Source organism: Channa argus, chromosome 21 (genome assembly GCF_033026475.1).
Source record: "Channa argus isolate prfri chromosome 21, Channa argus male v1.0, whole genome shotgun sequence".
In the NCBI taxonomy this organism is placed as follows: domain Eukaryota; kingdom Metazoa; phylum Chordata; class Actinopteri; order Anabantiformes; family Channidae; genus Channa; species Channa argus.
The window spans coordinates 1,553,428-1,565,628 of NC_090217.1; the positions used below are offsets into that span (position 1 = coordinate 1,553,428).

General features: G+C 42.5%; 1 protein-coding gene across 1 annotated transcript; it reads right to left on the reverse strand.

Moving 5' to 3' along the window:
* Positions 1-1,706: 1,706 nt before the first annotated feature.
* On the reverse strand, positions 1,707-7,242 carry kcna1b (potassium voltage-gated channel, shaker-related subfamily, member 1b). Its single transcript, XM_067490800.1, has 2 exons — positions 7,075-7,242; positions 1,707-6,750 (listed from the first exon to the last, which is right to left on the reverse strand). The coding sequence occupies exon 2, from the start codon at positions 6,541-6,543 to the stop codon at positions 5,053-5,055; it is 1,491 nt and encodes a 496-aa protein (XP_067346901.1). The 5' UTR covers positions 6,544-6,750; positions 7,075-7,242; the 3' UTR covers positions 1,707-5,052.
* Between the last annotated feature and the right edge of the window lie 4,959 nt (positions 7,243-12,201).

Genomic DNA, 12,201 nt, shown 5'->3' on the forward strand with positions numbered 1-12,201 from the left:
AAAGAGTTGTTTTCACAGCCAACATGTTGGTTTGTCAGAGCAGGAAAAGCACAGGTGGAACATTTTGTCCCGCTGAAAGTCATCAACACAGTGATTCTGTCCTGGTTTTAAAGCTGCAGTGAGTGTGAGTAGGGTGACTTACGTTAATGATGGTGAAACAGGTTATAGTCATTTCCCCACTGACACCATTCTCTTGCTTTCCTTCTCTTGACCAAATTGTCCCAACACATTTCACACTGCAACAGACATGATCAGTGATTGGTGACACCTGTGCTTTAACTGCTATGAAAAATGTCAAAGTGCAAGTCTAGCAGATAATCAACCACAGTCCAAACACATCCACACGTTCCAGACAGGAGGTCTAATCAGATAATAAGTGAAGACACCTGTGTCTGCGTGGATAGAAAAGGACCTTTCAGCTCATTATACCAGAAGGTGCACAGATGGATTTCAAAAATTGAAAAAGTAAAATCAGCCACAAACCTCCAGTAGCTGATTTCACTTATAAATTCAGAAAATAAGTTGCTGTGGTGTTTGTTCATAAGAGAAAAAAAAAATCCAGCAGACTCTTACATAATGAAAAGTGAGTCAGAACAAGCTCTGCTGTTCAGCATTTCTCCTTTCTTGGAAGTGATGTGTTGTTAAAATTCGGACGTGTTCTTTGCACACACTAAGACGGGCAGCGTTGAAGATCTGACCCAAACCCAGACTGTTTTTGGTTTTCCTATAACAAAAAATGCACATTTCTTAGAACTTGTTCAGTTATTTTTTATGAATGTGCCTCAATGACATGACAGACGCTCAACACTGACTGACTGAAATAATTCGGCCTTCTCACTGTCACAATTACTTGGAGTTACCATGAACCTTAGAGCCTAAATCCAACCACATTCAGGAATGTTTCCTAATTATGGTTATGGTTAATTATGAAATCCCAGTAGCCATGGTTTTCTCTGACTCTGGTGAATTTGCTGACACGTGATCAAAGCTCACATTTCAGTTTCCAAACTGTCAAAAATCCCAATTTAGAGACTGAATTCTGCTGCTTTTATCCTGAATTCAGTCTCGGTGGATCAGTGCACCAATGAAAAATTAGCATTAGCTTTATCACCCATTAACATTGGTTTGTTTCTGTACCTACCCTATAAAAATCTAGAACTTCCAGGAAATAATCATTAAAAATCAAGTGCACACATTTTCAAGGTTTAATGCGTCTGCAGTGAGCTGGGAGGAAGCTGCTACTGTGAGTGCAGCATGTCATGCTGTAAATTAAAGCCAATAATGTTTCTGACCACATCTGAGTGAGTCAACACTCATGGTTGATTTGGCTGTTTCATGATCAGTAACCAGCCTTCAACGCTCTGTCTGGCGAACAGACACGTGCGCCCTCTTCAAACACAAACCAGCAGCAGCAGCGCCATTTTGCAGGCTTGCAGAGTGACTGAAGTCTGTGGTGATGTTCAGATGAACGCTGCTCTGATCCATCACTAGCTCCCCACAGCCACGACTCCCCTCTACAAACTGGGCCAACTCTCAGGACATGATGGACAATTTTTTCAGCATTTCCTAACCCAGATTTTTTTTTTAACTTTCTTTTAAAAGGAGCAGATCTAATTGCCAGCAGGCGTTTTGGTCCTGGTTCTCACAAAGATGGCAGGATGCTGCTGCGATCAGTTTACAGCTCGTGTGCTGGTGGCAGCTGATAGAAAAGGGGAAGAACTGCTGATGGTGCCGATGATCTGCTTTTTAAAATAAAACTACTGTCATCAGTGATTTCAGAATTTAAATTTAAAAAACCCTGTGCTCACCGTCCATGGTTTCAATATTTACATATAAGGACAAGTCTGTTGATATTTGCTTCTACTCAACTAATTCCACGTGTCCAATTAAGCCAGCTGAGTGTCTCCTGTTTTAAAGTGTGAGCCTATAATAGAATGGTGAGGCTGACATGATGATCTCAGTGTTTCTAAAAGCCTGGTTTCAGCTTTGGCTGCAAACAGTTTTCGTCTTTTAAGAGCATGTGTGAGCCTCACTTTCTTTCTACAAAACTAACATTTAAAGACGAAAACTTTTGATTTGCTTTAGCAAGAAAATCTGAGCATTTTTTTCTCTGAGTTGTGACTAACTTTGTTGTAAATGGTAAATTTTCTGCACTTATATAGCGCTTTTCTACTTATTGACACTCAAAGCGCTTTACACTGCTTCGTATTCACCCATTCACACTCACAATCACACACACACACTCACACACACACTGACGGGGGAGCTGCTATGCAGCTGGCCAACACTCACCGGGAGCAACTAAGTTGGGGTTCAGTGTCCTGCTCAAGGACACTTTGACATGTTGGAGGGAGGGAGGAGCCAGGGATTGAACCAACAACTGTGAGATTGGTGGACTCTACCTTCCTGCACCACAGTCTCCCCTTGTAGACATGGTGCAAATCATTCAACTTTCATTTTCTAAATAGTGATGACAATGTAGACCCCTAATTTATTCCTCCGGGTAACTCCTCCGGGTAACTCCTGTGCCAGCTAACAAAACCAGCTGTCTGCCCATCCCCTCCTCTCCTTTGACTTTTTGCATATTTTACCGTGTTGTACATTTAGTTTACTTTTTTACGAAATGTTAGTTTTCCCCTTAACAACAAAGTAGAAATAGTTTTTACAGGTTTGTGCAATTTTTATACAAGTGAAAAATGTCCAGATGTTTTCAATTTGTCATTATGGGGTCTTTTCTGTAGATATTTGGGGGAAATGTACTTGTAAAAATTAAATCACTTTAACAATTCAAAAGCAGGGAATTGATGCAAATAATTAGCAAAGGACTGTGTTCATTTATTTAAAAAAGGCCTCAGGATGCTCATGCAGCCTTATGCCTTATTATTTGTTGTTTTGTTAAAATTGTGAAAAGTACCATGAAATGAAAATCAGCACAGCCCCCAGTGTGAAAAAAAGACCCTTTTCTCCCAAAATACTGTTATTTTAAATACTGTAATGTAAAACTACCAGCAAAATACCAGCAGGTGTATAACAAAATCAGCATTTATCAACTTCTAAAATCAGACATGCTAATTGTGCACTGTAGCCATGTGTCAACATCCAGCAACCAGCTTTGAGTTTACAGGCCCAATAGATATGGTCCCAGAATTAGGAGCAATTTATATCTTTATGTAAACATATTAATCTATAACCATCTTCTTTTCCAGATATGTAGGGAGAAGTGCATCTTCATGGCAGGAGAGGATAAGTTGCACACAGTAAGCGATTTGACGTCTGTTTTATCGGGAGGCACTTCAGTCAATTCTATAACGTGAAGGGCTTCAAGGCACTAGAAACTAAATATGAAATGTTATTTCATAATATTACTGCTTTTCTTCTTGAAACAGTTTAAAGTCAAATGGAAAAAAATAAAAAAATAAATGGGGTTCAAATCACATATAATGATCCCATGCACTGCATTAAAAATCAAAGCTTAAACCGAAAAGGATGTTAAGTTTTGAAAGTTGTTTTTTTTTTGTTTGTTTTTTACAAAAGGATATGTCTGGAGAATTTTTTCTTCTTAGTTTCTTTTTTTTTTAGCAGATTTGTCCCCTCCAGCAGGTAGCTCCGTCATGCACCATATCCTGTCGTTAGCTTGACAAAATTTAGGAGAATCGCAACCATCCTCAAGCTCCTGAGGTCCCTCCATAGCTGCAAGCAATTTAATACTGACATCATGCATTGAATATATGTAGCTATAGCTTAGCTATTTAGGCCATAGTGCTTTAGTATTTTGACATGCCGTGATCTTTGTAAGAGAGGTGTCCTTGTTCCCTTAATGCTTCAACATTCAACACTTAAATGCTTTGAAATAAGTTAAACAATAAGAAATAGCCAGTGCACTTTTGGTGGAAAAAATGAAGTAAAAATCCAGGAGGAGAAGATGAGGGTCAAAGAAAAAAAATGAGGTATTGTCTCGTGCATGCTGATACAAGAGTGTAGAGTCTCCACATGCTTTTGTATAAAGGACTGCTTGCATGGCATCATACAGGGAACCTCCAGCCAAACTGTAGCAGCAGCAGTGCAGAAAATCCTCCAAGGCTCGGCAGACTTCCTGTTTGCTTTTGATAAGGTGCCTGGAATAACAGCAGTGAGGCAGAGAGTTTTCCCAAACTTCCCTGCATGTGCTGCAGAAAATCCCACTAGAACTTCACTTATAATCCACTCGAGATGAGTTTCTTCAGAGAACAAGTTGTCGTAAGATGCCTTTTTCAGATCTCACCCAGGCTTTCTTCATCTTTTTTTTTTAAATATATATATTTTTGGGGGTTCTTATAAAAGTTGAGTTTACTGTACAAAGCCTGGCAGGTGTCAGATTAGTAAATTGTGCCCTCGAACAGAAAGGAGCCTCTAATGCGTTAAGTATTAAAGACTCTCTAAAGTTTGGTCATTCAAACCCTCTAAAGCAGAATCTCAGCTTCTAAAAAAGTGCTATACAACGAAATTTTTACTTGCCCCTAAATTCACAAATGTACTAAATCTCACTGTATCTATGAAGCCTGTAGAGAAAAGGCTGAAACTTTCTGCTGTGGTTCATGTAGGTTTTTACAGCAAAACAAATATAACCCTCAAATACATTTAAACACGTTGTGCTTTACCAACCTAACTTTGAAGGAAATCGATGTGCTTAACATCTATCAAACGCTGTTAAATGGAATGAAAATACTTCTATCAATTTCGAGACCAGTATCTGATGGTCTCACTATGACATCACCAGCTGTAATGTGTTTATTTGGAGGAGTGTCCCTTTGGGTTTGTGGACTAAACCAAAGAAATCAAGGGTACAAGTTACTAAGTGTGGAGAATAAATGATTAAATATTCCTCCGACACCTTTGTACTATTGTCAAACAAATCTGATTTCTAATGAAATAACCTATGAACCATGTGTGGTCACATCGTTTTTCAGTCATATTTGAATGAATCGATACAGAAAAAAAGATTGAAATGCACCAATGGAGATAAAGCATCCAGATTATTTCTACAATATTTACACCGGTGCGTTGGATGCCACTTCACACATCGGTGAGCAGCTTCCCCTTGTTCACACAGTTCTGGCTGGGAGCCGTACAGTTGGCAGTCCTAAGGTTGGCTTCCCTAAAGTTATCGATGCTGTTGTTCATGTCCTCGTCTATCTCCATGTACTCAGACTTGCTGACCACCGAAGAGCTGCGGCGACTCGAGTTGGTGTCCGATGCCAAGTTCTGGTTGCTGACATTGAGCAGCTGGGCCTGCTCCTCGCCCTCCGTCTCCCGGTGGTAGAAGTAGTTAAAGTTGGACACGATGACCGGCACCGGCAGAGCAATGGTTAACACACCGGCGATGGCGCACAACGAGCCTACAATTTTCCCTCCAATGGTCACGGGGTACATGTCCCCATAGCCGACTGTCGTCATGGACACCACAGCCCACCAGAAAGCATCTGGGATACTGGTGAAGAATGACTCCTTCTCCTCAGCCTCTGCAAAGTAAACCGCACTGGAAAACAAAATCACGCCAATAAAGAGAAAGAAAATGAGCAGGCCCAGCTCCCGCATGCTCGCCTTCAGTGTTTGCCCCAAAATCTGGAGCCCCTTGGAGTGTCGGGACAACTTAAAGATCCTAAACACCCTGACCAGACGGATTACCCTGAGGATAGCCAAAGAGGTGGCCTGTTCCCCTCCTCCCTTGCCCTCCCTGTTGCCTTGGTTGTCAGCCAGCTCTGTGCCAAGTGTGATGAAGTAGGGGATTATAGCCACAATGTCAATGGAGTTCATCATGTTTTTGAAGAACGCTGCCTTGCTTGGACACGCAAAAAAACGAACTATCAACTCAAAGGAAAACCAGATAATACAGAGCGTTTCCACCACAAAGAAAGGGTCTGTGAGGACATTTGGTTTGTAATATAAGGTGATGTTCCCCACAATGTGCTTCCGGTCATTGGGATCCTCCTTCAGTTCTGGTAGTGTCTCCAAACAAAATATGACAATTGAAATAAGAATTACCATCACTGAGACAATGGCGATCCCCCGGGCCGGTCCAGAACTCTCTGGATGCTCAAAGAGGAGCCAGATCTGCCGCTGAAACTCCTTCTCTGGCAAAGGCCGTTCCTCCTCCCGAATAAAGCCCTCGTCTTCACGAAATTTCTCCATAGCCTCTGCACCAAGTTCATAAAACTTTATCTCCTCTGAGAACATATCCAGCGGCACATTAACTGGTCTTCTCAGCCGTCCCCCAGACTGGTAATAATACAAAATTGCGTCAAAACTGGGACGATTCCGATCAAAGAAGTACTCGTTTCGTAAAGGGTCGAAGTAACGCATCCTCTTCTTGGGATTTCCGAGGAGAGTGTCCGGGAACTGGGCGAGAGTCTTCAGTTGGGTCTCAAAGCGCAGGCCTGAGATGTTGATGACCACCCGCTCGCAGCAGTCGTGGTCATCATGGTCGTCATCGGGCGGGTAGGGGTCCTGCGGGTGACCGGGCAGGGTGGAGGTCTCGTCCATGTTGTCTGTGGACACCACAGTCATCCTTCCTGGTGGGTGACGAGCAGGTAGAGGAAGCGGTGTGAAGTTGAGAAGGCAGGTCGGCGTGTGGAAGCTCCTAGTGAGGCCAGAAGCTTTGCAGAGCCTCCGTATCCATCATCACCATCATCATCACCATTATCATCACCATTATCATCACCATCATCTTTGAGCTGAACATCTTCTGTCTCTCGGCAAAGCTTTGTCCGTCACCTGGAATAGAAAAAAAAAAATCAGTTCTAGTGTTAAAAGATCCGATTTTAATGCAGTGTTTTTCTGCTGGAGAGCTTCCTGTTGGTCAGAGAGGCAGGAGGGAAAAAAATCCTGCAGCACAGTACAGTACAGTACAGTAGCCTGTGCAGCATTTGCTGTATTTTTACCGCATATATCCAGGATCAAGTTTGCAGTCCTGCTGTGGTTCTTCCTCCCGATGCACAACCCGCAGTTTTCACTCAAACGCCAACTGCTTTACTGAACTGCATTTACTGTGAGTAAAAATAATCCAGCCCTAAAATATTGTTTAAAAGATGAAGCTACCTGTGTCGAGTTGGAGAGCACCGTCCTCACCGTGCGCTCCTCTTCTGGACACCTACCACAAGTTGTCTTTAATACTGATATCGCTTTACAGTATCTCTGAAATATTAATAGACTATGTTGTCTTGGTCAACATCCGTATCCTCTTGGTGTAGGTTTTCAGCGTCGATCCGAGCGACCCGCAGGAGGAGGAGGAGGAGGCGGCTTCAGACGGCTTAGACGCAGCAGCAGAAATCCACACTGACAGTGTGTCAAAATCATGCTGGACATAAAGGAGGCAGAGGACAGAGGGGACGCAACGAGCAAATAAAGCGGGATCACGCTCCCAGTCTGACGGGAAGGACTGGGAGGACTGGACACTGCAGCATCAACAGACCGCGACTCTGTTTCTGCTGCGGAAAAAAATGATAAATATAAATAAATAAATAAAGGAAAATGGGTTTAATATCCCGCATTTACGCGCCCCGGAGAGAGGATCTGTCTCCGATCATTAGGGAGCATTTTGCAGGATTTCATGCGGAGAGGAGAAAGAAGTGAGTGAAGGAGGGAGGGCCTGAGCGTGAGTGAGTGAGTGAGTGAGAGAGGGGGGCGGGGAGGGGAGGGGAGGGGGTCGACGCAATGCAGACAGACTGTAAAACACAGTTGGCTCATGTATGAGCAGCATCCCGAGCCCGTGGGATTAATGAGAAAGTTCGGTCCAAAATGTGTGTCCCATCAAAGGAAGAGTCCCGGTGTTGGTCTCCACCGCATGATCTTACGTAACCGAGTCCAGCACAAACGCTCCTGCGGGTTCCTCAGCCCCCAGTCTCGAGGAATCTGCAGCAGGAAGCGGCTCAGACTGTTTCCCATTATTGGCCGCTGAGCAGTTTGCGACAGTCAAGCCCGCGTGTTGGAGTAAATACCGCGCGGTTACTATGGAAACAGGGGGAAACAGCAGACTGACTTGTGTATTTCGTTCACGTATTTCTTTTGGCCTGTTTGAAACATGGCCTTCGGTAAAAGGACTTCGGTTTAAAGATCAATAACTTGTATTTTATTAATATGTCATATGGAGGCTGGTTAGTGCCACAAACATTAGATTAACCTAATGGAGCTCAGTCATGATGAGCCACGACTGTAAGCTTTTCCTAACGTGTAGCTGGAAGTCAAAATGTTGAGTAACCATAAATGTAAAAACCAAGATCAGAATTGTACATAAATACTATATGGTAACTAGAGTCGCTAATATAAAGTAAAAATTATCAGGTAATATCTGAAATCATATTGTCAATTGGAGCTATAGAACATAACAACATATCAGATGTTGAAACTGAGACATTTTACCATTTCATGGAAACGTTCATTTTAAATTTGATGGCAGCAACACATATTCAAAAAGTATGAACAGGGTGATGTTTACAATCATGTAGCATCTTCTCTTCTATTAACAACTGTCTGTAAATGTCTGGGAAGTGAGGAGACCAGTTGCAGGAGTTTTAGGAGAGAAAGGTTGTCCCATTCTTAGCTTTGTCTTGGTGAAATATGCAACAGTGAAAGAGACACGCTCTCTTTCAGAGAAAGAGACACTGTCTCATGTGTGATGGGACTCATGCAGCATTGCTGAATTTTTGGACTGAACTTTCTGATTAATCCCACGGGCTGCTCACACATGAGCCAACTGTGTTTTACAGTCTCTTTCAGTGAAAGAGACACTTTCTGAAAGTGTCTCTTTCAGTGAAAGAGACACTGTCTGGATGTAATGAAATTAAATGTAATGAAATGTAACCTTTTAGTGCTTGATAACAATCAGGGATGGACCTAAGGACAGTTCCACAGCTTAAGGCGAAAAAAAACAGTGAAGATCTAGGTACATTTAGAAATTACTGATGAGTTGATCTGAGATTGTGATTTGTGACATAAAGAGTAGAGCCGATCAGCCAGATAAGAAAGTGCCAGATCATTAAGGGCTTTAAATGTGAGTAATAATATCTTAACATGGATCCGGAAATGAATAGCAAGCCAATGAAGAGAACACAACACGGGGGGGTTATGTGGTCACACTTGGACGTATTAGTAAGCAAGTGTGCTGCAGCATTCTGCACCAACTGGAGCTGCTGAAGAATTGACTGGTTAAACCCAAAATACAGCACATTACAGCAGTCAAGCCTCGAGGAAATGAAAGAATGTATAGCAGCTTCCAAATCCTTGTGTGAAAGAAAAGGCTTGAGTTTGGCAAGAGAGCACAGTTAGAGAAAACTGTTTTCTAATCACAGAGCTGATTTGTTTATGGAACCACAGCTCAGTGTCAGAAAGAACAGAAATCTTTCTGACCACAGTGGTGACAGAGGTTTCCATTGGTCACTGGATCCAAACAAAATGCAGTGATGTCTACTAGAGAATCATGCCTGTTTTTAATGCGGCGCCACCTCAGGCCCCAAAGATGCTAAATGCTAAATGGCCACTTATATAACGCTTTTATCCAAAGTGCTTTACAATGTTGATTCCCATTCACACATGGATGATGGTGGCTGCCATGCAAGGTGCTCACCTGACCCACTGGGAGCAACTGGAGGTTCAGCGTCTTCCCCAAGAACACTTCGACACATAGCCAGTACTTGGGATCGAACCACTGACTGTCACACTTTTCAAAGTGTATAATAAATTGTGGCAGGACCCGAAAGGAGTTGACGGCAAAGGGAGGTTTGAAATATGGGAAAGGGGATTTATTAACCAAAACACAACTGAAAATCTCCTTAATGAGGGCAGCAAGAATACATGAAGTGATAACCAAATAAAGTAAAACAGAACATGAACTTAAAACACTGTGGAGGGAAAAGATAAACTAAGAAACTGTGTCGGGGAAGCACGGGAACAAAGTCAGAAACTACGGGGAGGCAGACAAACTGAACGTTAAGCACTGGCAGAAGAAAACTTAAACACAGAACCAGGGCCAAACAGGTGGAGACAACACGGCAAAACCTAAACCCTGAAATAAACACGAAAGCAAACCTCAGACCAAAATGTGAGAGTCCAAACCCAAGGATCAGGTGAGACATGGACGGGGACTGTCCACACGCGTAGAATACCATAGGAATGTTCTCAGAGGAGGAAGGACAGACTATCTGGCAGCAAAAGTGGACAGAGCTGGGGCCACAGGTGAAGACAATCAGGGTTAACGAGAAACAAGAAGTGTGGCAGAGGAATTAGCAAAATAAAAGCCAGAAACAGGAAGTAAAACTGAAGAAAACTAGAGTCCAAAAACCGGGACTGTGACACTGACCCTGTGGTCACCGAAGATCACGTGCATCTAGTTTTGAACTTTGGCCTTGTCCCTTGTGCACAGAGATTCCTCCTGATTCTCTGAATCTTTTGATGATATTATTTACTGTAGATGGTGGAATTTTCAAAGTCTTTGCAGTTTTACGTTGAGGAACATTTTTTAAATGCAGTTTAAGTCGTAGATTGGTGAACTTCTGCCCATCTTTACATTCCAGAGGCTGTGCGTCTCTGAAATGCTCCTTTTATACCCAGTCATGTCACTGACCTGTTGCCAAATATGTGTTGCTGCCATCAAATTCAAAATGAGCTAATATTTAACATGAAATGGTAAAATGTCTCAGTTTCAACATCTGACATGTTGTTTATGTTCTATTGTGAATAAAAATATAGGTTGACATTTTGAAATCATTCTACGTTATTGCATATGTATTTCAATAAACATAGAAAATTTTCTTAAAGTTTGCATATTTGAAATAATAAGCATAAAAACTTCAGTTTGACCACAAGCTGGACAAAAATAACCGATGCTGACAAAATACCGGAGTTATCATGTGTCAGTTCTGAGGGAAGCTGTCAGCACAGTGTTAACACGTTTTCCTCTACATACAGTTATTAGGGGATTTGCAGAGTTTCACATGAATTATTTAAACGTGGAGCCTGAAGCTGCTTCAAGGCTTAATTTGCCTTTATCAAAGCTCTTCAGACGTTGAATTCAGTGGAGCCAGGAGTTCTCACCTTATTTATTAGTGGAGTGGGTCGAACATAAGCCTTCTGATATGACTTTAAAGTTCCATTCTGAAAAAGATTAAAGAGAAACTATTTAAAAAAATATCAGTGCACTTACACACAATGGGTTTATCATTTGTTCAATTCAATTCAACTTTATTTATATAGCGCCAATTCACAACAAAGTCATCTCAGGGCACTTTACAGAATAAAGTCAAGATTATAAAGATATATAAAGAGAACCCAACAATTCTCCCTGGAGCAAGCCATAGGCAACAGTGGAGAGGAAAAACTCCCTTTAACGGAAGAAACCTCCAGCAGAACCAGGCTCAGGGTGGACGGCCATCTGCCTCGACCGGTTGGGGTGAGTGGAAAGGGGAGAGAGAAAAGAACAGAGCAACAAAAAGCAATAACAAAACATCGGGCAGATTGGTAGGACCAGTAGCTGCACGCTGGAAGACACACAGCTTCAAAGCCGGGGGACACCTGCAGAAAGGGACAGAGAGAGGGGGACAGAGGAGGACAAAGACAACTACGGGAGAGAACACACAGAGTTAATGACATACAGTGGTGAGAATTGCGGGGTGAGAGGAGAGGAGAGATGGTCAAGAGGAGGAAAGGAGCTCAGTGCATTGGGGGGTGGGTCCCCCAGCAGTCTAAGCCTATGGCAGCATAACTATAACTAACTATATGCTTTATTAAAGAGGAAGGTTTTAAGCTTAGACTTAAAAGTAGAGAGGGTGTCTGCTTCCCGAATCTGAACTGGGAGCTGGTTCCACAAGAGAGGAGCTTGATAGCTAAAGGCTCTACCTCCCATTCTACTTTTGGAAATTCTGGGAACCACAAGTAGGCCTGCATTCTGAGAGCGAAGTGGTCTACTGGGATGATATGGTGCTATGAGGTCTTCTATATATGATGGAGCCTGACCATTCAGAGCTTTATATGTAAGAAGCAGGGTTTTAAATTCTATTCTAAATTTAATGGGAAGCCAATGGAGAGAAGCTAGTGAAGGTGAAATATGATCTCTCTTGCTAGTTCCAGTCAGCACTCTTGCTGCAGCATTTTGGATTAATTGCAGGCTCTTTAGGGAGTTACTGGGGCCTCCTGAAAGTAGGGAATTACAGTAGTCCAACCTAGAGGTAAAAA